This window comes from Meleagris gallopavo, chromosome 9 (genome assembly GCF_905368555.1).
Source record: "Meleagris gallopavo chromosome 9, MGAL_WU_HG_1.1, whole genome shotgun sequence".
Lineage (NCBI taxonomy): Eukaryota > Metazoa > Chordata > Aves > Galliformes > Phasianidae > Meleagris > Meleagris gallopavo.
In genome coordinates, this window is record NC_139412.1 from 18546981 (window position 1) to 18574943 (window position 27963).

General features: G+C 41.6%; 1 protein-coding gene and 1 long non-coding RNA gene across 3 annotated transcripts in view; one reads left to right on the plus strand and one right to left on the minus strand.

The window, feature by feature from the left end:
- Window positions 1-7042, minus strand: part of FMR1 (fragile X messenger ribonucleoprotein 1) — a 29607-nt gene extending 22565 nt beyond the window's left edge. The window contains exon 1 of one of the 2 annotated variants that reach the window (XM_085231016.1): window positions 6481-7042. In XM_085231016.1, coding sequence (XP_085087142.1) covers window positions 6481-6531 — 51 coding nt within the window. In that variant the 5' untranslated portion in view covers window positions 6532-7042. The remainder of the gene's footprint in view (window positions 1-6480) is intronic. The other variant, XM_085231017.1, reaches the window with a different exon arrangement.
- A 4284-nt stretch (window positions 7043-11326) lies between these two features.
- The window catches only part of LOC146543808 (uncharacterized), a 103442-nt gene continuing 86805 nt past the window's right edge, over window positions 11327-27963 (plus strand). The window contains exon 1 of the long non-coding RNA XR_014884988.1: window positions 11327-27331. This is a non-coding gene — a long non-coding RNA (uncharacterized LOC146543808). The remainder of the gene's footprint in view (window positions 27332-27963) is intronic.

The window sequence follows — 27963 nt, forward strand, 5'->3', positions numbered from 1 at the left end:
GATACTTATTTTGAAATTCCAAGATATTCTTTCCAAGGGAGTGGCAAACATAGTTTATGTTTTAATAATATAAAACAGAGTAGATCTAGAACCGTATCTCTGCATCACGTTGACAGTAGAACAAGAAACTACCCATTTCCCAGTTTAACGTTTATGTACTGTTTTATATTACTGTCTCTTCTGCAAGGAAACTCCAGAAAAACATGCATTTCACAGATACTATGGTAAACCTGATTTATTTGCAACACTACACATATCACCATCAAAGATTCTTTCCACATTTTGTCCAAAATGTTTGCCACGCACAGCTCTGAATCACCTATTCTTATAGATGGAACAGAAATTGATGCCTTTAATACCTGGAATAACACTGCAATTACTAGCGAGCATTTGCTACGACTCCTTCACACCACAGAATGGAAAAGATGGGACTCATTATTAGTAACATTCGAGTACACAAGAAGTAGAAGCTATTTTATAAAGGAAATCTAACAGAAACGCTACCAAGAACAAGAATAGCCTTGAAAAAAACAGTTAAGAGTAACATAATACAATGTTCTGAGAAATAACTTCTTAATACTTGATTATCACATTCACAAAACAGCAAAAATTTATTCTGCTGAAGAAAGATGAACGATCCTTTTGGAGAAGTCATCCCCTCTCCAGTCATTAAAACACCAGAAGATGCTCCAATGACAATTCTGTTGAAGAATATGGGTTATGACAGAAATACATGAGCACAGTAGTTAAAAAACATTCTCATACTCAGGCCTGACAGCTCCTAACATCCAAATCACGCTGAGAGAAGCTCCTGACTACAGCAACTACAGCAACTACTGGTACTCATGCTGCAATCTACCATCAACAAACAAACTAGACAGTGACACAAACGTAAGTTATCAAGCTGAAGACTAATCTAGCACTTATAAAATCTAAAAAATGTAAAACAAATAGCTAATTAAAAGAATATTTAACTATGGGCAATCATTGTTTTCAATTTAACATCACATCCTAGTTTAAAGACTGAAGAGCTAGTACAGCAGATGTAGAGTTTTTGTCCTGTCTGTCAAAAAACAAAAGAAGGGTGAGCTTCATTAGGCTGAAGATGATCTCAATAACGTGCAAAGGTTTACAAGTTAGTTATAATAGTGTTTTCTCACTTCCCAGCTACTATGAAAGCTCCTCTTAAGGAGATCTTCAACATTGCTTTGGCCTCAACCATCTGAACATGCCTGAACCAACAATTTTTGACTGTCAGTAAGTAGCATTGGTACAGATGTCTCACTGACTTCAGAGGAGTCAGCCACAGGAACAGATAGAGTATCTGCTTTTTCTGCCAGCCCAGCCAAAAACACTGATGTTACTTATTTGCCCTTTAACTTCTAGCCTTGCTGATCTTACAAACATAGAATTCCTAGAAAAATACCCCAATTCAAAAATACAGCATATACAACACCTCAGTCTACTTCTGTAATGAGCTTAATGCTTAGAAAACAATCAGACGAAATATATTAATAGCCTAAACATAAAGTTCCCTAATTGTAATCAGAAAAAGCTGACTTTCCTTTTTCCAATCTTGTGACATTGGAAAAAATCCAACACCTTGATCAGATCAGTTTTTATAGCCTATATTACAGCATTATGTCTATTCTCCACAGGTATAAGAAGTTAAACAGACCTGTATTAAGTAAAAATTAAACACTAAGTTTGTACACCTAAGTATCTGTGCATTTCTAAGCACAAAACGTAATGTTTTGAAACATCAAGTTCTGTAAGTAGCTGTAAAAAAAAAAATCAACTTAATCATTAGAGCACTTGGAAAGCTGAAAGTAAAGTTCAACACAACTGTACTTTTTATTACACATACCACAGAAAACTACACGTAACGCTGAAAAGAAAAAACAGATCATTAGCATCACAAGTCAAATTCACAATAACAGGTCAAGCCAGTCCCAGATGTCACTGAAGGCAGAGGATAGGGACTGATTTCACACAAATTGCTATCAAAAGCATAGCAAGCAATCCTCAGTCTTTCTGGAAACAAGTTCAAATTGGGCATGGAAATTCATACCTATAGGTGCATATATGTGGACTTGAAATGCACGCTCAAAAAGGGGCAAAACACTGGCTACAACAAATATGAACGCACGCAAGAAGCACTAAAAACAGTGAAACCAGATGGAACTAAAATAAGGAAATGAGACACTGTGACTGCAGTAGCTATGATATCACTAACTGCAGTGACATCAAATTAGAGTACATAAGAAGAAATTCAAATCACTGGAAGTTATGCTTTTAATTCTGTAAATAGAAGTATTATAGAGGCTAGGACTGCTTGTTCTTCCCTGAGATGAAAAATTAAATTGTGGCACATTTCCTACACCAGATTTGACTTTCAGTCACATTAACAATTAGCATTTTTCTCCATGCTTCAGACATAAACAAAAAAAGATTACAATCAAACAGCGACAGTGTCTTTCTCACACATACGAACACTGACATTTTAGGAAGAGCTGAATGATAAAGATATGGTCTAAGTTTTATGAATGACTAAACAGAAAGTAAGAATTACTGGAGACACTTATATACTTATTTATGTGCTAAATGGCATAACGAACACTTCAAAGGAACAACACAGGCTCTAGCTGCCATTGAGTGTTTTCGCAGTAGTTGTCCTTCCCAACCCTGACATCATATAGAAACATTTTAATAATGGAGGAGAATAAATGTAAGAAGTGAGAACAGGCAAAAATAATAAGACTGTTACATTTATACAAACCAGCATCTACATCTGCCTAACAGTTCTGTAACATTTTATTCCTGTTGCAAGGAAAGAGTCATAAGGAACAGCAAATCAAATCCGAGAAAAGGCACACCATATAAAAAGTTAGGCCAAGAAAAGAAGAAAAGTAAAAGAAATGAAAACCGAATCAGAAAAAACAGTACAGACTACCATCCTTAGAAGGACTGTGAATGAACAAAGAGAATGATGATGCTTGCTAAGAGTACACTGCCTCCAACAGGATGCTTCGTATCTCCAGGAGAGACTACAAGCGATAATCACTCCCAAACTGGGGGAAAAAAAAAAAAAAAAAAAAAAAAAAAAAAAAAAAAAAAAAAAAATCCCATCCTAGAAACCACATCCACCACATTCCCTTTTCAAAGGAAATAATATCTAGAGCTAGCGCTGGGAAGATTGGACAACAGACTGTCTGAGAATACAAATGTGAAAACTTCCATTTCTGTACCTATGTGAACCAACACGACGTTACACCTAGCAGCACGCACCTCCACAATTTTGCTACTCAGCTGAGAGCTGCTAGAGGGCAGTTCCCTCCCCTTAAGATACACTGCTGGAATAGCCTTAAAAGTAAAAAAAAAAAAAAAAAAAAAAAAAAAAAAAAAAAAAAAAAAAAAAAGAGTATTTAATCTTTTATTCGCCGGGATTATGGGCCAAGCAATATATTAAGTCATGACAAAGCAATTTTAGGCACTAAATTAGCAATTATTCCTAAATCATGCTTATTGACTGTACTGTACTTTCCATGGAATAATTCATATGGGAAAGGAGAAAAAGTTCATGGAATTGTGAAGCATCATTAACATAATTAAATCATTACTCCATGAAAGAATTAATATCCAGCTATCAAAATGATGCATTCAAGAACTCTTGTGGAACAATGTACCTGACCAGTATGAAACCTGAATTAAAATTTTCCACACTCTGAATGCATACTCCACCTACTGAAGTACCAAAACCATCTCCTCTGTTATGCGTGGAACACAGTCCCTTCAGATGCATCTCAGCACACATTCTGGATCAAGTCCCACAGGCAACATAAGCAGAGAAAAGCCTAATTAATGACTCTCAGTAGAGTCTAGGTGACAACTAGGCATCAGTTTCATACTTTCAAGATGAAGATGTTGCTGGGAACACTCAAAATTAGAACATGCTTATGGTCTTGAATTCATATGGTCTTTAGAGAGTCTATAAAAGCCTCAAGGGGAAATGAGGTACTCACTTGTACCACTCCACACGTTCACGACTCTAGCAGCCTCATGTTCCCTCCCTCTACATCCTCATAGCAGCAGGTTTTGTTTGCCAAAACATTTGCATGTAATAATGAAGATCATGAGAATGATTTCAAGCCAAGCTATCACTAAGTATCATTAAACCATGAAATGGAATTAAGAAAATTTTGCTTTAGATATGTTTTGTGTTATTGTTGTAAAACATTTCTAAGGAAACTTTTTAAACAAAGCAAAAAAAAAAAAAAAAACGAGTCTTGCAATTATGTCCACATTTAACATCACCACACTTCTTGTTATCTTGGATTAATCAATTCATTTTATAATCAAATCCCAGGTCTGCAAGACAAGCATAAAACTCAAAAGAAAGAAAACATTCAGATAAATTACTTAATAGAAGTGTGACACTCATCATTACGATACATGAAAGATCTGTAACTAAAACTAGCAATTTAGGCTGGAGAAAAATTGTTGATCTACTAATTGCTAATCTGATTGATTATTACTGCGAGAGATTGCTTAAAAAAAAACAAAAAAAAATTAATCTGTTGCGCCATTTATCTTAAGTGTAATGCTCCATCTAGACAGACAAAACATGTGAAGTGTAATAAACCTATATGTCCTATTTAAGTTCCCTTAGATAATTCAACCAATCCCTCCCAACCAATCCTTAGAGACTAAGGAGGGAAAGGAAAAAAAAAAAAAGAGTAAAATTCCTCTTTTTGAATTTCTAAAAGTTAAAAGGCAAACATAATACACAATATGTAGGCAACGCTCGTGTCAGAACTTAGATACACTGAACTGAACTGCACGTAAGGAATCAACTGCTGTGAGTATACGCCTATCTGTAATTATTACCTTAACCACAATCAGAGTGTGCATACATTTTGGAGGAAAGGGAAAAAGAACATAATGACATTAGAACTACATGTGACTTTAAAAAAAACAGTTGACAGAAGTTTTATATTCTCCCTGGTTTCTTTAACAACACTGGTTACTAAAGAATGTACAATATCATTTTCAGTATCATTTATTTTGCACTATTGTGTAAATATTGTTATATAATTTGATGAAAGCCTCATTAGAGCTTCTCTCTTAAGTAATATATGCATGCCCGTGTTTTTTCCTATGCAAATACTGTACCTTTAAAAACCTTAAAGCTGATTTTTCAAAGCACTAAATAACTTAATTACAGGAAGTGATATGCAGATCCAGGACTTTGACTTCAACATCGCAAACCCACAGCATACATCTGTGTACCAAGCTTTCAGACTTCTTCCACACTTTCCTTTTTTCTTTATTTTAAACTTCTCCAGAATGAGGATGTATTTTAGAAATAAGTTTTTAAATCGCCTCCATGGAAAAACTCAAGTCAAGGGTGTTGGACCTGTATCATTCGGACACCAGCCTGCCCTACCACATTAACATCAGAGCGTGAAATTCTACCTCTTCTTTCCTTACTAACATAAATATTTGATGCTGCACAATAACAACGTCCAAATTTTAAAATACTACAACATTTAAATAACAGTAAACTTGCAGAAAACGACTAAGGAGTGCTCCTGGTATGTTTGTAACAGGTGTACGTGACAATGATAGTAGGCCCAAACTCACTGTGCAAAATCTGGGTTTTCAGTGAACAGGGCAGAACCACGCCTTGCACCCTAATAATGCACAAATTAATGCATTATCCTAACACAAGCAAAACCACACCAATACTACGCGGTATTAACAGAAATATTAAGAACTCAATACGTGTATTGAAGAATCAGTGATGGCTTTATTCGGCACACAGACTTGGAAACGAACACGGAACGCTGTTCAGTGGTTGCAGGAAAAGGTACAATTGATGATAAGATGCATTTAGCAGCTCAGTAAACATTTTTGGTCAAGCAACGCTCTCTTTAACGTTAATATGCAACGTCCCCAGCCGCGGCATTAAGAAAAATAATTGACAACAGTTCTCATCGTGAACGTGCATGGAACAAACACCCCTCTCCTCCCCCGCCTTAAACGCCGTGCAGCTCCGCCGGGAACCTGGACAGCGAGAAAGACTTTCCTTAAGCAGCGACAAAAGCCAAGGATTTAACAATTAACGCCCCATCCCCGGCCCCGATCCTCGCTCCGGCGCCGGTAGACCGAGGCCCCGACCCTCCTCCCCCGCCCCAGCAGCCCCGGGGCCTCCCCTTCCCACAATGGGCGAAGGCCCGAGGCCTCCTCCTCAGCCGGGGCCTTCCCTCCCTCCGCCGCCCGCACAGCTCCCGGCTCCGGGCCGCATCTCCCAGGCACGGCGACGGCCCAGCCGCGGCCTCCACTCCTCCCTCCCGCCCCGGGGCCCCGCTCTCCCTCCACGCGGGGAGGAGCCGCCGCTGCCGCTGCCGTCGCCTCCGCCTCCTCCTCCCGTCCCGGGCCCCGCTCCCTCCCCCGAGGCCCGGCCCGAGCGCGCGGTACCTTGTAAAAGGCCCCGTTGGAGCCGCGCACCTCCACCACCAGCTCCTCCATGTTGTGCGCGGCGGCGCGGTGCGGGAGGCCCAGGCTCGGCGCCTCGCCCTCTGCTTTTCTCTCCCTCTCTTTTTCCCGGAGTCGGAGGAAGAGGAGGCCAAGGTGTGTGTATGTGCGGTGTGCGTGTGCCGGGCGGGGGAGGGGAAGGGGAATCTCAGTTCACCGCGAGCCCGCGGGGGTGGGGCCGCGCGGGGCGGGGCGGGGCGGGGGGATGGGGGCGGCACTGCGGGCCGCTACGCGCCGCCGCCGTCGCAGCCGCTCGGCCTCGGCCTCCGGGAAATGAAAGCGAAACGGCCGCCGCCGGGCGGCGCGCGAGGAGCGGCGGCGAGAAGGCGCCCGCCTCGGCCGTAACCACTGAATCCCGTCACGTGACGGGCCGCGGCGGGGCGAGGAGCCGGCCCCAGCCGGCATGCGCCGCTCGCCTACCGCCTAACGGCCTGGCCGCGCGCCGCCCCGCCCCCCTCCCGCGAGCGCGTACTCGCGCGCACTCGTACACATCCGCAACGGCGGCGTCAAACCGCAACCGAGCCCAACCGACGCGAGCCTGCCGTCGTGCCACTGAGTGACGGCCCCGCTGGCCAATCGCGTTGCGTTTTGCCCCTGGCGTTCTGACGAATCAGAGGGGGGCAGAGCGGGGCGGGCGTTTCTTCGAAGTCACCCCGCGAGCGGGGGCGGAGCTCAGGGGCTGAGGGGGCGCGGGGCGGGGTGGGCGGCACGGCGGTATGAGGGGGTGCTGTCTGTGCTCGTGCCGCGGTGGTGATTACGGCCGAGAGGGCAGAATAATGTCCTTGCTGTGCTGGATCTTAATGAGCTTTGCACTGACTGATGCTCTGACGGCTGTGGCCTAAACAGTGCATGAGAGGCATAACGGGACATCAGCAACAGTTGATCTAGAGAGCCGATGTGCTGGTGCCTTCATGTGGGAGTGGGGCATTCTTCAACCAGCTCTGTGTATGGAAAAAAAATAAAGTTTGCCTGTTACTATAACTGTACCTGAGAACTTAGTGTGCATGGTCACTTAGTGTGTGAATTCCAACCGTTTTAAGTGTTCTGACAAGAAATTGGAGCACCCTGCATGCAGTTCACTACAGCTTGGTGGTGGTCTCTCTGAAGAAATGTGGCTGTGGCAAAGCTTTTGCAGCTGGGTGGTTAATGGAACAAACGCTGCCTGTACAGCCTGTCATCAGAGCTGCACTTTTCCACTAACTGCAGGGAATAAGATAAGACAAAATGATTCTATTGTTACCTTCAAAAATCACAATTGCAGTATATGACCATAGCTGTGATTTCTCTGAGTGTGTGGTGCTCTCGTTATGTATTTGACACTGTCTCCCACAGTACCATTGATGTCACTGATAAAGATGTTACAGTGCATCGGTCCCAAGACAGACTGCTGGGGGACGCCGCTCGTTACCGGCCTCCACCTGGACACAGAGCCATTGATCATCACCTTCTGTCTGCAGCCTTTCAACCAATTCCTTATCCACCGAATGGTCCACCCATCAAATCCACATCCCTCCAATTTGGAGATAAGGATGTGGTGGGAGACCGTGTCAAAGGCCTTGCTCAAGTCCAGGTAAATGACATTGGTCGCCTTGACTTTGTCCACCATCACTCCATCATAGAAGGCCACCAGATTGGTTAGTCATGACCTTCCCTTGTTGAAGCCGTGCTGGCTGTCTCAGATCTCACATTCATCCCTCATGTGAACAACCATGTCGTCCAGGAGGATCTGTTCCATGATCTTCCCAGGCACAGAGGTGAGACTCACCAGCCTGTAGTTACTTAGATCCTCCTTGCTCCTTTTTCATAAAGAGGAATGACATGACCCTTTTTCTAGTCACCTGGGACTTCTCCTGACAGCCATAACTTTTCAAATATCATGGAGAGCAGCTCGGCAACCACCTCAGCCAGCTCCTTCAGAACCCTGGGATGCATGTCATCCAGTCCCATAGACTTGTATGCATTCAGTCTCATGAGGCAGTCTCAGACTTGCTCTGCCCTTACAGTGTGTGTCTGGGGGGGGGAGGGATTTACTCCCCCAGTCTCCACTTAGATGAAAAATGCAAATTCATTTTTGCTTTTTCTCACTAGCAAATAAGGCTTCAGAAGCAAGATATCTACACTGTGACTACCAGGCTTAGAAGTGCCATGATTTTATGATTTTTGGTTATCGTTATTCCACAACATAACATCATGTAGTGCACTGGAAGTTAAAGAGTTAATGCCCCAGTTCTGGGTACCTGCCTGGAAGAGAAGAACTACATACCCCAGGGGGCTTTGCTTTCAGAGGGGAGATGTAACCCCTAGCAAGGTCAGCTGATACCCTTTTTTCCTTTGGCTCCCCTCACTGCTGCTCGTCCGACTGCGCATCTCACCTCAGCGGATGGTGAGGCCTTCAGTTCTCAGACACTCTTTCTCTCATTATATTTGATTCATTAGCTTCAATTCTAATTATATTGTATTATAGTGTGTTATCTTGCATTCCGATACCATATGTAGTAAATTAGTTTGTTTCTCCTCAGATTATTGCCACTGTTTTTAATTATTTGGGGTCCCCTGTTTCCTTTTTCCGGAATCTGCGGATCTCTCCACCCAGCTAGTCACGGAACTGGGCCGAACCAGCCCGTAAACCATTGACAAGAAGGAAATACAGAAGCCTGAATATCACTTCTATGACATGCTGAAAACCACTGTGCAGGGAAAAGTAAGTCATCAAGGATAGGCTCCTGTCTGAAATGATGTTTGCGTACAATCAGCAGATAGTAATTTGAAAGATAAATTAAAATCTCTGTTAATCTCAAAAACACTGAAGTGCAAAATGGTTGTGTAAATAAGAATTGGATAAAATTCCATTAAGAGACTTTACCAGACTTTACCTTGTACAAAAGCAAGTGTAGAGTCTTGCATCTAGGGAGGAATAATTGCATGCAGCAGTACAGGATGGGGAATGACCTGCTGGAGAGGAGCTCTGCAGAGAGCGACCTGGGTGTCCTGGTGGACGACAGGTTGGCCATGAGCCAGCAGTGTGCCCTCGTGGCCAAAAAGGCCAATGGCATTCTGGGGTGCATTAAAAAGAGCGTGTCCAGCAGGTCGAGGGAGCTGGTCCTCCCCCTCTGCTCTGCCCTGGTAAGGCCTCATCTGGAGTACTGTGTCCAGTTCTGGGCTCCCCAGTACAAAAAAAGACAGGAATCTTTTGGAAAGAGTCCAGCAGAGGGCCACAAAGATGGTGAAGGGCCTGGAGCATCTCCCCTATGAAAAAAGGCTAAGTGAACTGGGTCTGTTCAGCCTTGAGAAAAGAAGACTGAGAGGGGACCTGATCCAAGTCTAAGGTGTGGGGGGCAGAGTGGTGAGGCCAGACTTTTCAGCAGTGTGTGGAGACAGGACAAGAGGAAACAGCCAGAAACTGCAGCAGGTCTGTAGATCCCCAGATCCTCATTACAACCCTTCTTCTAGCTGGGACTCCCATTTACAAGCCTCCAATTCTACGTGATGTCTCTGAGTGACCAGGAATACTGATAGATGGTGGAAAGTGGCTTGGGTACTACCTTCGCCAGATCCCCTAGCACCGGGGATCCATGGACTTGCATCAGTCCAAATGTGGGGTAGTAGGTCTTTAACTGTTTCCATTTAAATCATGAGGGGTTTATTCTGCTCGCCATCCAAGACTTCCATGTCAAGGGGTAGAGCACCCTGAGGATAACTGGTCTGACTTTTAAAGACACATGTAAAAAAGGCATTGAGAAACTCAGCCTTTTCCTTATCCTAAGTGATCATGTTCTCTGCTGCATCTAGTAACATATAAAAATTCTCCTTAGACCTCCTCTTTATATGATTGTAGAAATGTTTCTAGTTCCCTTTTACCCCAGTGGCTTACTTGTGTTCAAGCTGGGCATTTGCCTTTCTAGTTTTCTCCCTACATATCCATACTGCTCTTTTTGTACTCTCCCTGAGTTGCCCATCCTTTCTTCCATCGGAAATAAACTCTCTTTTTCTCCTGGAGCCTCAGAAATAGTTCCCTATTCATCCACGCTGGTCTTCTTCCATGCTCACTCATAGAATCGCAGAATCACAGAATCGTAGGGGTTGGAATGGACCTCCAGAGATCATCGAGTCTAACCCCCTGCCAAAGCAGGTTCCCTACACCAGGTCACACAAATAGGCGTCCAGGCGTCTTGAACATCTCCAGAGAAGGAGACTCCACAAGCTCCCTGGGCAGCCTGTTCCAGTGCTCCGTCACCTCACCTAAAGAAGTTCTTGCGCACATTTGTGCAGAACTTCCTATGCTGCAGTTTCTGGCCATTTCCCCTCGTCCTGTCTCCACACACTGCTGAAAACAGTCTGGCCTCACCACTCTGCCCCCCACACCTTAGATACTTATAGACTTGGATCAGGTCCCCTCTCAGTCGTCTTTTCTCAAGGCTAAACAGACCCAGTTCACTTAGCCTTTCTTCATAGGGGAGATGCTCCAGGCCCTTCACCATCTTTGTGGCCCTCCGCTGGACTCTTTCCAAGAGATCCCTGTCTTTTTTGTACTGGGGAGCCCAGAACTGGACACAGTACTCCAGATGAGGCCTTACCAGGGCAGAGCAGAGGGGGAGGACCAGCTCCCTCGATCTGCTGGACACGCTCTTTTTAATGTACCCCTTTTTGGCCACGAGGGCACACTGCTGGCTCATGGCCAACCTGTCGTCCACCAGGACACCCAGGTCGCTCTCTGCAGAGCTCCTCTCCAGCAGGTCATTCCCCATCCTGTACTGCTGCATGCAATTATTCCTCCCTAGATGCAAGACTCTACACTTGCTTTTGTTAAACCTCATCTGGTTAAACCTCATCTGATGGCATAGGAAGACAGCTTGCTCCTGTGCCTCCAAGACTTCTTTCTTGTGAAGCAACCAGCCTTCCTGGCCCCCTCTACCCTTCAGTACTGAGTCCCAAGGGACTGTCCCTTCCAGGGTCCTGAATAGTTAAAAGTTCACCATCCGGAAGTCCAAGGTAGCAGTTTTGCTGCCCCCTATCCTCTTGGCTTCACCAATAATAGAGAACACTTACCATTTTGTAGTCACTCTGTCCAGGATGGAGCTCTCGACCTCCATCCACAACTTCAACCAGTCCTTTTCTGTGAACAGCAAGTCTAGTGAAACATCTCTCCTGGTAGGCTCTTTTATGAGCTGCATCAGGAACTAGTCTTCCACACTTTCTAGAAACCTCCTAGACTGCTTCTTCTGCACTTTATCATATTTCCCTTATATATTAAGGAAGTTGAAGTTTCCCATGAGAACAAGAACTGGTGATAAAGCAACTTCTACCAGCTGCTAGTAGAATGCCTCATCCATCACCTCCAACTGGTTAGGTAGTCTGTAACAGAAACCTTCCAGAATGTCAGCTTTCTTGGCCTTCCCCCTGATCCTTACCCATAGAGTTTCAACCTTATCATTCACAGTCCTGAGCTCAACAACATCAAAACACTCTAACAGAGAGAGTCACACCACTGTCCCTGCTTCCTTGACTATCACTTCTGAAGAGCTTATAATATCCATTCCAGCATGCCAGTCATGGGAGTGATCCCATTACGTCTCACTAATGGCAACAAAGCAGTAGTTACCTGCCATATGATGGCTTCCAGCTCTTCCTGTTTGTTGCCCTTGTAATGTGCATTGGTGTAAATGCTCTTCAGCTGACCCCTTGCCTCACCCCCAATCCTGTCATCATTCCCTGAGGCTCATCTCTAGCAAGCCTGGTTTTATCCCCTTCCCCCTTCATATCCAGTTTAAAACCCACTCAACAAATCTTGCCAACTCCTGGGCTACGATCCATTTCTCCCTTCAGGGTTAGGTGAGACCTGTCTGCAGCCATTTGCCCAGATGGCAAGTAAACCACCCCATGGTTAAAAAAACAAAATTCCTGCAATTGCACTAGCCTTTCAGCTGTGTATTTATGAGCTGGGTTTTCTTGCTCCTTTCGGTATGCCTTCCTGACACTGAGGGGACAGAGGAAAACACCATCTGTACTCCTGCTCCATCAACTAACTGCCCCAGTATCCTGAAGTTTCTTCTGATAGTTCTTAGACCTTTCTCAATGTCTTCATTGCTGCCAGCCTGAACTATTAGTAAGGGATAATAATCAGAGGGGCAAATCAGACTAGGAAGTTTTCTAGGAATATCCCTAAGCCAAGCCCTGGATAGGCAGCATGCTTCCCCATGGGTAGGATCTGACCAACATGTATGGCCCTCTATTCCCCTCAGAAGGGACTCAGCTACGACAACTGCCCTTCTTTCTGTGGGACAAAGAAAGTTATTACCTTGCTAATAAGTAAACAAGCACAGCAATAACTTGAGCCAGACATAAATGCAACATCTTTCCTTCTTGGGGGAGGCAGTCTTGAGGCATGGAATCAACCTCCTCACCCTAGGCAACCTCTTTGGTGGACCTTCTACCACATCCTTAGTCACCTCTCTCTCACATTCCAGCACCTCAAACTTATTGTATCGCAGCATCTAGGGATCCAAAGTAAGTTGGGATGGGAGTTGCCTGTGACAGGACAGAGGGTCCACCACTGTCTGAGGGTACCACCCCAGTATCTTTCTATCAAGTTTGATGGGGAGTTACTCCACTAGTCTTGTCTCCTGCTCATGCTCTCTGATGCTTCTTAAGTTCTCCACTTCCTCCTTGTGCTTCGTCACCATACTGAGCAGATCTACCTGGTCATACTTCACACAGGTGGAATCCCTGCTGCCCTTCACTGGTAGCAACAGGCTACTGATTAAACTGAATATATTGCATGACTTTTCTCAGTTTATAGCAGAAGTGATGTTGGGCAGAAATAGATCTATATTTCAAGGGCTGCATATGCTAGTACATTTATATGGCCTTAACATTATTTGTATTGACCTTGATGGTGACTGCTGTGGAAGTACTGTAAAAAATGTCATAATCTTGCAGACTGAGATATTTAACTCCCTATTACAAGCATATATATCTTAAAAGATTTCTATTTTCCACTACATTGCTACAGAAAACAATGCTATAATCTTATCCCGTGGCAGCAGGTGAATACAGGGGGTGTAGAGGAGTTGGGGGAAACAAATTAAGTGATCAGACTATAATCATGGTCTTTCTTTCTTCTTTTCTGTTTTGCTTTCAGCTATTGTAGATAACATTTTCGTTCTCAATAGTTTACATTTTTACCTTTATTAGCTTGAACAGTCTTTGACATATCATATATATGCTTATATTCTGGATATATTTGATATATGTATTTAATGTGATTTTCATAAATAATTTAACATTAACTTGCTTTTTTATAACTTCACAAGCTCCAGAAAATAATGTTTGAAGACATAACTCAAAGATTTTCTAAACACCAAAAGGAATTAAAGTGCAGTAATTGTCTTTACCACCACAAGAGGTCCCCCCAAGACAATTTGTCTTGAAGTGAGAACATGAGGTGATGAAAATTTGTCTTCAGAATATTGATGTCCCATGTGTTTTATTAAGTTTTAAGATGAGTTGAACATTTCACTGAAGTTTTGAAAGAAAACATGATCTTAGTTTTTTTAATACTGACTACAGACTAGCTTAGGACCAGTAACTTTATTTGAACCTAATTAGACATTATACATACACATTGCCTTTTGTTATAATTTATATTAATAGTGAATTTAAACAATCATTAAGAAAGATTATTATTGTAAATGTAATTTAATTTTGACAACTGTCCTGTAAACTATCATCTACATTGTTCTTCCATTAATTTCATCTACTCAGGAGGTTATGAAACACGTAATATATGCACTGAATCCTGAAGCTCCCTTGTGAACTCTTGAACTAGATTATATCTATTCTGCTATTGGTCCTGTCCCTGTCAGCTCAGAGTTCTTATTCATTTTCACAGCTTTCAAAAAAAAATCTTATGCACTGAAAGTTGAGAGTGAGGTTGTGCTCTCATAGATTATAATGAAAAGTCAACTAGCTGTTCTCATTCTACAGGAAAGATATAGATGCTGCACTCTTCAAAAAACTCTGATAATTTATTTCTGAACTAAATAAAATGAGATTTTCAGCAAAACCATTATGATATTAAATGGAAGGCTGCTAAAAGAGCATCCCTTCTAATTTAATAACAACAACAACAACAGCAACAAAGGTATATCAAACAAAAAATGAAAATAAAAAATTATCTGAAACATTCAAACTACCTTTTTATGAAAAGGAAAAAGCACTCTATCTTTACAAAACAACAGAAAAATTAAAGTTTAGAAAAACAGTCAGTTCAGTATTCAGAAAATTTGAAATCAGGACACTTCGGTGAGTAAGTGTATGTGTAAAACAATAACCCACTAGAATTGCCTAATTTTAACTACAGAAGAGGTAGATCTCTAATATGAAGAGTATAAGGGTATAAAACCAAGGCCTTTGCCTTATAGATAAATAAGAACAGGACATTTCCCCATTACTTTTTAGGAAAAAAAAAAGGAAGTGCAAATAGATTATAATGTATGTACTATGGGAAGTACTAGACAGAGAGGAAGCAGAAGTACTGCTAGACTTAATTTAACAAAAAACATTTCCTGCATGAATTGTGGTATCTTGTACCAGGCTTGAACAAAGGCAGGAGTTGAGCAAGTTGCTAATCTGGCCAAAGCACCTGATAGATATGGAGATGTGCAGTCTAATATCACCTACACTCGGTGACTGCAGCGACCGAGAGAGGCCTGAGGCAGAGGCCTGGCAGGCTGTTGTTTTGGTAAGGTCAGAAGTGCAACAGGGGGCACCAAATGTTAGCCTTAACCCAACCGCCTCTAATTAACACCACTGTAAGTAAGTCTTGCTGAAATGCCTATCAGCATAAGACACATGACTCAGTCCCCCCAAATCAAGACTATAAATCTGCCTTTCTGCCACCAGTATGCTGTTTGGAGACACTCCATTGGCTTGGGTGTGTTGATGGATCTCACTCATCCTCCTTTCCTGGTTAGCAGGGACTCCCTTTTCAGTAAGAAATTGTGCCTCAGTTATTTTGTGGATGATAATTTTTATTTTGTAGGCAAATTGTTAATTAATTACTGACTAGCCTTAAGATATATCGCGTGGTGTGGTTGGTGCATTTATCAGTCGCAATAACACATCCATTGTGTGTCACCTCAATGAACAACCTATTTCTAACTTTGTGAAACTGTTTCAGTGCAAGTCCTTGAGAGGTCTCCAAGAGGGTAATGTATCTGGTAAGTATCCGTACAGGTAATCCCTTAGATGTATATTTTACCAAGTCAATTTAGCTAAGTTTGAGTTTAGCAGCACCCAGACTTCTCTGAGAAATTTAGAAAGAAATGGGGTCCTTTCTGAACCTTGTGACTTGACAGGAAGGCTTCCCCTTCTAGCCACATATCAAGATTCTTACACTTAATGTGACAGAGATTTAAAGCCATGCACACAACATAGTGTATGAGTGTGTTTTGTTCACAGAGTGAGAATTCTAGGAGTCACTTGTCATACTGCCAACATGGACAGTGGGATCAAGTGCAACCTCAGCATGTTTGCAGATGACTCCAAGCTGAGTGGTGCAGTTGACACACACTAGAGGGAAGGGACACCATCCAGAGGGACCTGGACAGTCTTGAGATGTGGGCCCAAGCCAACTTTATGAAGTTCAACAAGGCCAAGTGCAAAGTCCTGTACCTAGGTTGGGGCAATCCCAAACACAGATGCAGGTTGGACAGAGAATGGCTTGAGAGCAGGCCTGAGTAGAAGGATTTAGGGGTATCGGTTGATGAAAAATTCAACATGAGCTGGCAATGTGCACTCGCAGCTCAGAAGGCCAACCATATCCTGGGTTGCATCAAGAGAAGCATGACCAGCAGGCTGAGGGAGGTGATTCCACCCTTCTACTCTGCTCTTGGGAGACTGCACTTGGAACACTGCGTTCAGTTCTGGGGCTTCTAACACAAAAATGACATGGAACTGTTGGAGCAGGTCCAGAGGAGGGCCATGAAGTTGATCAGAAGGCTGGAGCATCATTTTTCCTTTTGTACTTACAACAATTTTCAGAAGAGATGGGGAAAATGAAGTGTAAATTTATTTTAAGTGCTCTCTAAATCTTTTGGAACAATGACACAGCTCAATCTGGGAGTAATATTTAAGCATGGATAATATTTCAATGAGTAACAGACATGGATATCATATCCATGTAGACATGTAGAGATGATGTGCCTCTGCACATATTACTGTTTTTCTATTAGTTGCCTGAAAGCCTTGGCTACTTAGCACTGCCTAGACTGCTTGCAAAGTGCCAGCTTGGGTTGGTGGCATGCAAAAAATCATCATTAGAAATCACAAGCTGTTTTTTCACTTTATCACAAGCCAAACTACTGCGCAAATACTGATGAAGGGGTTGAGTGTACCCTCAGTAAGTTTGGATGACTGTGAAGAGGAAAGGGACCTGGGGGTGTTGGTTGATGCTCGGCTGAACATGAGCTGACAGTGTGCCCAGGTAGCCAAGAGGGCAAACGGCATCCTGGCCTGCATTAGAAATGGTGTGGCCAGCAGGAGCCGAGAAGTGATTGTCCTCCTATACTCAGCACTGGTGAGGATGCACTTGAATATTGTGTTCAGTTTTGGGCCCCTCACTACAAAAAAAGACATTGAGGCCCTAGAGTGTGTCCAGAGAAGGGCAATAAAACTGGTGAGGGGTCTGGAGCACAAGTCTTGTGAGGAACGGCTGAGGGAGCTGAAATTGTTCAGTCTGGAGAAGAGGAGGCTCAGGGGAGACCTCACTGAACTCTATAACTACCTGAAGGGAGGTTGTGATGAGGAGGGGTTTGGCCTCTTCTCCCAGGCAACAAACAGGACCCGGGGAAATGGCCACAAGTTGTATCAGAGGAGGTTTAGGTTGGACACGAGGAAGAACTTTTTCTCTCAGTGGTCAGGCACTGGAATGGCTGCCCAGAGAGGTGGTGGGGTCACCGTCCCTGGCAGTGTTCAAGAGGCATCTGGATGAGGAGCTGCGAGATGTGGTTTAGTGCTTGTGGTAGCAGTGGTAATGGGAGGATGGTTGGACTAGATGATCTTATAGGTCGTTTCCAACCTCGTGATTCTGTTATTCCATGATTCTATGAATGGAAACTAGTAACAGTCTTGAGAAAACATTCAGGAAAATACTCAAACCACAGTTTAGTGGGTTTTTTTTGCTTGTTTGGTTCGTTGGTTTTCCAATTTATTTTTAGAATCTGAATCTATATAAATAGAAGGAAATTAATATGGTATACTTCTATTGCTCTTGCTAGTGACATATATGTTAATAAAAAATAAGTGCCCTGAAAATTTTACTTTACTTGATCTATGTCAAATTAATCACAATTAACATTTTATGGAAGCTTAATAAATATAATAATGTGTCTATCAAAACAGGAAGCTTTTTTCCTGATCTTAGTGACAGTAAGAAAATAATAGGTACTCTTACTAAACTCTCTAGTTTAGAGAGAGTTAGTTAGTTACTGCACAGGTAATCAGTATCAGATGGTTTTCTGGGAAATTTGTATTGTTACATTGTTTTGATATCTCTTAGAATTACTTTCTTGACCAGTAAGTCTTGTACAAAGATAAAAAGAAGGGTGTTGTGAGCTTGCAGTTTTTGTTTTTTGGTCAGTACCGTAACAGAACAGCTTATGTTTGATCCTTTTTTTTTTTTTTCTTTTTTTTTCTTTTCCCCTGCATCACGCCATTGTTTCAGATAAACCATAGTGTGAAAACACTGCTTTTTCTATAATGGTGTGTAAGGCTGTCATTATCTAGTGATTATTCTATTTATTTTTCTTTTTCCCTAAAATAAGGCATGAGCCTCCTAATCTTTCATTCACATGAAACCAAACAGTTGCAATTTTTTCAGAAGCAGTACTGAAGATATTTTGTCCCCTTTAATTGGCTGTGGGTGGTTGATGGTTGGAGGGTTTTTTTAAAGTCAGATTAATTGGTCATTTTCTACTGGGAGCTTTTAAAGCAGAGGTTAAATATAGGAAGATTTTGTCCCTGTTAGGTCTAAGAGAGATAAAACAGAATTTTTTTTTCCAATAGAGTTTGGCTCCCGAACCAGAGGCTATAGTAATAACAATAAATGGGACATTTCTTGATCATTATCTGTAGGAAATATAATAAAACAGCTACGAGAGGAAATGTATTTTGAATTATCTTGTTGAAAATAATATTCAGTAAATGTTAGACATTAGAAACAATAACATCTTGTTTCCTGTAAGTGCTTTGCCTCAGTCTTCACTGATGGTCAAGCTCCTCATGTCTGCCAGGATCCTGAACCTCTAGGTGTGAATGAGAGGAATGGATTCTGTCCCACTGTAACAGTGGAACAAGTCTGAGACCTCCTCATGAAACTGAATGTATATAAGTCCAAGGGGCCGGATGATATCCATCCTAGGGCTCTGAAAGAGATGGCTGATGTGGTTGCCAAGCAGCTCTCCATTGTATTTGAAAAATCATCGCTGTCTGTTGAAATCTCTGGTGACTGGAAAAGGGAAACATTACTCCAATTTTTAAGAAAGGGAGAAAGGAAGACCTGGGGAACTACAGGCCAGTGAGCTTCACCTCTGTGCCTGGGAAGATCATGGAGCAGATCATCCTGGAAGCTACGTTAAGGCCAATACGATACAAAAAGGTGATTCGAAATAGCCAGCATGGCTTCACCAAGGGCAGATCTTGCCTGACCAATCGGGTGGCCTTCTACGATGGAGTGATGGTTTTGGTGGATGGGGAAAGGGCGATAGATGTCATCTATCTGGATTTTGGTAAAGCCTTTTACATGATCCCTCACCACATCCTTCTCTCTAAGTTGGAGAGGTGTAGATTTGAAGGATAGACTGTTCAACGGATTAAGAATTCTTTGGCTGGTCACAGCCAAAGGGTTGTAATCAACTATTCTATGTTTGGGTGGAGGCCGGTCACAAGCGGTATCCCCCAGGGGTTGGTCTTGGGACTGGTGCTCTTCAACAGTGACATAGATGGTGGAATCAAGTGCACTCTCAGCAACTTTGCAAATGACATCAAGCTGAGTGGTGCAGTAGATACTGGAAGGAAGGGAAGCCATTCAGAGGGACCTGGAGAGGCTGAAGAAGCAGGCTCATGGGAACCTAATGAGGTTCAACAGCACCAACTGCAAGGTGTTGCACTTGGACCAGAGCAATCCCAGGTATTTATACAGAACTGCAGAGAAGGACTTGGGGGTCCTGGTGGACAAGAAGCTGGACATGAGCCAGCAGTGTGCGCTTGCAGCCTGGAAGGCCAACTGTGATCTGGGCTGCATTAAAAAAGGGGTGGCCAGCAGAGAGAGGGAGGTGATTGTCCCCCTCTGCTCGGCTCTTGTGAGGCCCCATCTGCAGCACTGCGTCCAGGCCTGGGGCTCCCAGCACAGGAAGGACGTGGAGCTCTTGGAGCGGGTCCAGAGGAGGCACTGAGATGGTCAGAGGGCTGGAGCAGCTCATCTGTGAGGAAAGGTTGAACATGGCTTGTTTAGAAGAGAAGGCTCCAGGGAGATCTCATTGTGGCCTTCCAGTACTTCAAGAGAGCACTTAAACAGGAGGGGCAATGATGTATATACAAGGGTGGATAGTGATAGAACAAGAGGGAATGGTTCTAAACTGAGACAGGAGAAATTTAAGTTAGATATTAGGAGGAAGTTTTTCACTCAGAGGGTGGTGACACACTGGAACAGGTTGCCCAAGGACGCTGTGGATGCCCCATCCCTGGAGGCATTCAAGGCCAGGCTGGATGTGGCTGGGCAGCCTGGTCTGGTGGTTGCTGATCCTGCACATAGTAGGAGGGTGGAAACTAGATGAGGTCCTTTTCAACCCAGGCCATTCTGTGATTCTATGATTCTACGATTCAAGTTATCGTAGAGAATGATAAGATCTCCCCTGTGCCTTGTCATTCTAGCATCTTTCTGCCACCGCTCCACTGCTACAGTGACAAGGAACAAAAGGTCATGAATGTTTTTTGCTGTTGGCTTGCAATGATTATGTGGAAGAAAACTTGGCACCTCCTCAATCTTTAATTATTTGTTTCTTTTTCCTTGTTTGCACCGTATCAGGTGAAAAAAAAATTGCACTGAATGATTATGAACTAGATGCAAATAATTCCTTAAAAAGAAAAAAAAAGTTTTCTGAAAAATGACCTCTGAACAAATGAATACAAACTGGTATTGCACACTATCTTTTCTGGTACTTTTTCATTGAGGTTTGCTCTTACTGTGTTTACTGCATTGGAAAGAGGTAAGAGTTGTGAGAAACACGTTCAAGATAAAAATTTCTAATCAGGCAAAAATCTCTGTGAAGAGCAGTTTATTCATTACTGCAATAATGAGCACACAGCCCCTACTGACAAAGGAGAAATCGCATACCTGATCAGTGAAATCCATTCCCGTATATGCCCTGGGTATCTGACGCAGGTAAAGCCTCTCCTGGCACTCACTGGTTGAGCATTTCAGGCTCACCATCTTCCTATGCTGTTCCTACCTTACATTTCCATACAATGTCTGTCACCAACCCATTGATTTTAGGTATGTTCTGTACCTTTTATGGTGATAGGAAGACAATATTTTCAACAATTAGCACACTTGTTCTGTCCTGTACCAGACTCTCCCCTACCCTATATAATTACCTTACACAGAGCCTGTGCCAATTCTATCCCAGTTGGAACACCCCAGTCTCAACTTTACTCTGTTCAGCAGCTTTCTTTGTTGAAAAACAACTTATCTTACACTACATACAGAAATACTGGAAATTTCTTCTGCAAAAACACAATCTACCTCTCACAGAGTGAGAGCTTACTTTGACATGGTACATTTACATAGTAGTAGGTCTGTTGTTGCTTTAAATCATTAGCAATATGGGTAGGCAAAATCATTTTAGAGAAAGAGTGTAAAGCATAATGAATGTAAGCTATCTGCTTTCGTCTTTTATCAAATTTATGCCGTAATTTGAAAAGTACTTCTTAGTCTGAGTAAGACCATTAAGTTAAGCAGGCAGTGGGAGGGGGTGGAGGGAAAGAAAGGATATGCCAAGGGAGGCAGCTGATAGAAAATACATTTATCACCTCTTGCAGTTCTAGAACATAAAATATTTCATAGAGCAAGGCATGCAATAGGGTTTGAGGCAGAGTGTGGTATCTGTGGAAATAACTGACAAGAGGCAGGTTATTTAATCAGAAGATAAACTACAATCTGACTTACTGATTTCTACATAGATGTCATCATTTGCTAAGACAGTATTCAATGTTTTCAGAATTGAAGGACATGAGCAGAGAAACATGTATAGGTTAATGTCTTCGTCTTAAAGATTGTAACCAATACTGAAGTCAAGTTTGAGCCCTGTGGAAGTAAAGTTTTCAGGTGCTCTCATCACCTCTAGTTCCTTCTTCATATAATTTTTAGTGGCTTTTCAAAGATAACACTACAGGCATGTTAATTTGAGTAGTCCAAAACTGTAGCCTCTTTTGAGAGTAATAGAGAATTTCTTACAGGAAACCCTGGAAAACCACTGGAAAATGAGGCCTAGAATTCATCTACATTTTACCGTGTAGCTGTGAAAGCTTTTACCCTGTACTAGAGATGTAGAACTTCATGTTTGTGTGGAATCAAATTACAGCTATATGAGGAGTTAGAGCTCCTCAGCTCATATATAGTAGGTAAAATGCACGTGCAGTAAGCATGCTAATTCATTCTTCCAAAATAAACTGATTTTTTTATGATGTAATTGAAGCTGCATCTAAAAGCAGGTTTAACATAGAACAGACATTGAGTACTGCAGATTGCAGGTACCAAAGTACCAACATAGCAGGTGGCAAGACTGACAGTAAAACTGGATTTGTTGCTGAATTATGCTGTACATTTGAAGTCAGTGAGTGGCATAACATATTAAGAAGTGTATTGGATATTCTGTTCATGAAGACAGAGTTTAAAAATAACAGGATGGATCACCAGCATTTTTTCTTGAACTGAGTGGCATATTTTGATTCTTTTTTTTTCTGTACACAGAAGATAAAAATCCGATTAAAGAGTTCCTGCTGACCTGTAATGCAGAGATGTTTCAGATATTAAATGTCTTGCTTATCTGCAAATCCAAAATCTGTGGTACTACATGAAATGCTGAACATGTCCTAGAAGGCAGAAAGTAAATAAAAGTGTATTCAGAAGAATAAGATTAAAGAGGGCCTATTCCACTATATGAAATAAAATCCATCTTTATTTTCCAAAGTGATAGGGATGGAGTGGGCTCTTGGGTATGTCCAGGCTTTATGTCCATGTTTTTTGCATGCAAGTTGCATATCATCTTGAAATTTTTGCTGAGTTTTAGTCTCCTCCAAGGAGAGAAAGAGAAAGGTATTAATTTCAAGCTTTTTTTATTGCCTCTCAGTGAAGGGCTGGGTTACTATTGAGAAGAACTCCTTCCTGATTCCCTCCCTAATACTAGCTGCCTTTGGTATTCAGACACCCTTAGAAATTAGAAAGACTTTTTTCAAAACAGCACAAATCCTTATATTCAGTACAACAGGTACTGAATTTACACGAATTGTAATCTTTTCCTAACAAATGTGACTACATGCAAAGATGTGTGGAGAGAGCATCCCAAGTGGTTGTACTGTTTTTCTCATTTGTTGCAAATATCTCTACTCTGTCCCAAAGCCATTATATCTCACAGCAAATCGATTTTATATAAATGCATTCCAGAAGCAAGTAGCTGTTTCTATGTACTTTGTCTCCCCAATTTTAAATTCTGTCAGTTCAAAATTGAACCTCATGGGGGTGCTATTCCACTTGAAATAAATTGCATTGCATTACATTACACTGAAACGCCCTGACTGAACAGAATAATATAGAGACGTGTTTGAATTTTCTTTTCCTTCCCCTCATCCTTACAGCATACTCTGATCCTTTGTTTCACACAGGATCCTAAGAGTTACTCTACAACTGAGTTTCTTTCCTGACAAAGAAATCTTCAAACACAAAATCTGTGCTTAGGAAAAATACTTCCTTGGGTGAAATAGAAAAAAAACACATTCTGCAAGACTGCAAAAAGCAGTCTTTCTAAATCATTTGAGTATAAATAGATTTAAAGAGATTTCTAAGAGATTAATAAAATTACAATTTTTTTTTGCTTCTATCATGTCACTAGTGCTTTCTTTACATTCTCCCTCAACAAGAAGGGCTGCTGGTTTCAACCCACTACTGTGACTACTATTAAATAACTAACTCAAACCAACAGAGTAAAAACCTGAAGAAATTCCTCAGGTTCATCAAGAAAAAGAAAAAATACAAATAGGGAGAAAGGAAAGCCTACAGCTCCAAGGATGTGCTAAGACTTGTATTGGCAACGGAAAATACAAGAAGTACAAACAGTCAGAATTAATAAGCAGATTTTAGAATCAGTGAAGAAACATTGTTGGATTCTAAGTTGGATTCTAAGTAAAACCCAGTGGAATCTGGAAAACTTTTAATGCAGAACTGAGTCCCTAAACTCACATCTGCCTGAATCAGTTAGTCAGGGAATGCATCATGCTGCCGGTTTGGTATAACATCTCATCTTAAAGCAGAAAAGCCACACGTGAGCAGATAGCATATCTACAGGTCAGGTTTCTGTGCTTCTTTATTTCTCTCAGCATCTGCTTCAGAGGTCTGTACACATTAAACCATTGTCAGTGAATTTCAAAGCACACTCAAGAAACTACTTAGGATGAAATATTAATATTTTTGAAAATACTGTCTGCCATAAATGTCTTTCTCTAGCAGAAGCAAAACTTCAATTATTAAACTGCTAAAGCTCTTATTGCAGTACTGGTTCAGCACCAAGAGCCCTGTTTCCTAGAGAACACTGTTGATGGCTTCCCACAGAACAGACAGGTTGAAGGACAAGGGCAGGGGTCAGGAAGGAGTCCCGAACAAGATGGCAGTAATGCTTACAGGAACAGCAATTGTGGCAAAGACCTCTGTTTATAGCTCGTTTTAATGACTTGCAGTTTTAATCCTTCCTTTCTGACAGTTAAAATTGATTGCAGGTATAATTACAGAATTCAAACTAAGAAAAAAAGTGAGATTATGCAAAATTAGTTTCAAGGTTCAAACATTCATGCAAATTCATTATACTTATTTTTGGTTCTATCTAGGGTTTCTTCCAGACTTTTTCCCTAATATTATCCTCTAATTTAGATTTGTTTTTAAATGAAAAAAATACAAAACAAACAAACAAACAAAAACAACCCCACTTGTTTTGTAATGAAAGATTTCATTTGGAAAATATAAGTAAAGCAATTTAAGGTTTTCAAATGAACCATTTTGAAAATATGATATCAACAAACTGGAAAATACTTTATTCTATTTTTCAGGCAGAATTATTAACTGAGTTTAATTGAAATTCCTAAATAAATTAAAGTTCCCAAGACCTAGTATCATGGTATCATAAAGTATTGCAAGTTGGAAAGGACCCGGAAGTCACATAATCCAACTTTTTGCTGGAGTGGGGTCAGTTATGGGGCCAGACAGTATTGCTGAGAGCAAAGTGAATTGACGCACACCTGAGATCATGTTGTTCAATTTCAATAAATGTACAGTTTGTGAAGAAAAAAAAAAATAAGAATTAATCAACATTGCTGATGGCATTGAGTTTTGAATACAAATTAATAAAACAGATGTGTTAAGTAGAGTATCTGTAGACTATGATTTTATCATCTGTAGTATATGATGTGTAGTGATTCACATATACTGACAAGTCTTATTAGTTTCCTAACCACCAATATATTGCTGGGAGATGTGTACATGTACTTATACTTTCACTTCTATTTCATATTTAATGGAAACAGACAAGCAACCAACAGACTACAAATGAGGTGTTATCTTTCTCAACAGACACGTACAATGATTGTGTGCACAGCAAGTGATTGCACAATAAAATACTGATTGAGGTGAAAATAAAATAATCACATTAGCCAATTTGGAGTTTCAAAAGACCTTTCTCTCGGAGGAGTGATGACCCCAACTCACAGATGTGGCTGCCCAATTGAGGCTTAACGGCATAGATGACATTTTGATGCTTAATTTTGAAAGCTAGTACAGAGTAAGCTGAGAAGCAGCTATGGGAAAAAAATAGGCAATCATAACTGTCCTGGATCAAACCTGGAAAATAGTAAGATGACTAAACAAGACTTAAATGAAAGAGTTAGAGCAGGGACTTGAAATGTTTGAGGGATATATGGAACAAATATCTGAAATGGGATACAGCCTGGTGTATCCAGAGGAAGCCTTTGAGTTTCACAGCTTAACCTGTGAATTGATAGAGGCAGCAAAGCAAGTCCAACCCCACCGAGAGCCCTCCAATTATTTCTGCTCTGTGCAGGTCTGATCTGTAAACAAAAACCCAGGTAGTCAGCACAGTACAAATTATATTTGCTCTTTTCCCAGCAAATAGGAGGTGATTTAAACATTCAATCGAAGTTGCATTATTTAGGTTAAAAAGCAGTTTGGGTTTAAGGAGGAATTACCTATTCTCTTCTAGGCACATGCCTCCTCAGACTTTAAACTTTCTGGATTTTCTGTGCTTGTTGCAACTCTCTGAAATTTACTTCAATGGGAGAAAACTTTCTTGTTTTGTTAAGTGCTCTACAAGACCTACTCACTGGACAATGTTTGCTACTTTTACTGTGCATCAGCTGATTTCTCAAAAAGTGTACTAAAAAAACAAGCACCATTGGAAGAACAAATAATTTACGAATATAAACAAAACGCTTCTTTACTCATGGGCATCACACTTTGTATATTGTTTTATCCCAGATTCCAGTCCCTGTTTTCTCCAGACAATTTTATTGGATGCTGCTTTTAGTGTGACATTTCCTTTATAGTTTTAAGTGCATGTTGTTTTGAACTGCAGCAGTGTGCATTAGTAAGTGTTACAACAGCAAATATTAGTTTCTAGGTTGAAATTCATTTTCTCAATCTACTATAGCATTTTCATATGCTTGAACTTTGCATTACCTGGAATCCTGACTACCTGTGTTTCTTTAGTTACAGATCACTAAAATTGTCTTTCATACAGGATTTTTACTTTGATACTATCCTTTCTCTTCTTCCCTGTTTTGTGTAAAAACTAGTAATATGCATATTCAGAGAAGTTACAATATGGAATTAGTGCTCACAAAACTGAATTAAGTGGTCTGGATTTGGACTTTTAGGAAGGATCTGATGCATAGCTGCCATAACTTGCCACTTAGCTATTTTACACCACACAATATACAAAGTTTTTTAGGTATAAAATTGACTGTGGGGGAAGATTTAACTGTGAGCGAGTCATCAAAGAGCTTAACAGACTCCTTGATAAACATTATCACTGTGAAGCCTTGGAAGACTGAAATGTAAGACAAAGAGCAAACAGAGTCAAAGGATAAACAGGAGGTTCTTTTGTATGCACTGTTAATCTTGTCACAGTTGAGAAACCTTTATCCTTTATCACTGTTGTTTGGGAGAAGTTAGGGCCAATTAACTGTTACAGGAACTAACTGTTTGTAAGTGGATGGTATATAAGATGTGTTGAACACAATAAAGATATCTATTCCGATGCTACAAGAAACCGAGAGAGCTCTCTGACTCGACTGAACGCCAACAACTGGCACCCAAATAGGGACCTGAAACTTAATCTGAGTTGAAGACTGATGGGTCTGGAGTACCTTGAGAGAAACACAGAGTGCATTGAAAGAAACACAGAAACCTGAGGATTCATCACCCCCAACTGCTCTGATTGCCTTTCACTGGATGAAGGTAAGTGGCTGTGTTACCATGGGAAATAATATGACCTTGGAACAAAAGAATGTCTTAGCTTTTTATCAAATTATTCTTAAAAAATGGGGAAAGATGGTGCTCTGCTTTACAGCAAATGCTTGTATAGACTACCAAGAGTGACCCCTCGATCACAAATCAGACAATTTACGATCCTGAAGTATTGGACTGGATTAGGGTGAGGCTATGGGACGCTGTTACTAAGAGTGATAAGACAGTGTTCAGGTTGCTCCAGCCTTGGAGAAAGATTTTTGAAGCTCTGAAGAGCCACACAAGATCACACTCTCATACCCCCAGATTGTCTGAGGGCAAGGAAGCAGCTGGTCGTGCTACGCATCAGCCTCCAATGCCATCGGCTCCCCTGCTATCACCATCGGATGGGGTTTTTACTGCCTCCCCTCACAAGGATCCTGGCAGCCCTTTTGATCCCATCTCCATAGCCCCTGAAGAAGAGCCAGATTTGTCCCCTTCTGATCTGCATGATGCATGCGCAATTATTTAGAGGGCGGATAGGAAAATCGGAGACAGAGATACGTTGAAAGTTTTCCCTGTTACCATAGCCTCGGATCAACAGCCACATTATGAAGCTTTATTGTATAGTGTCCTGTGGGACT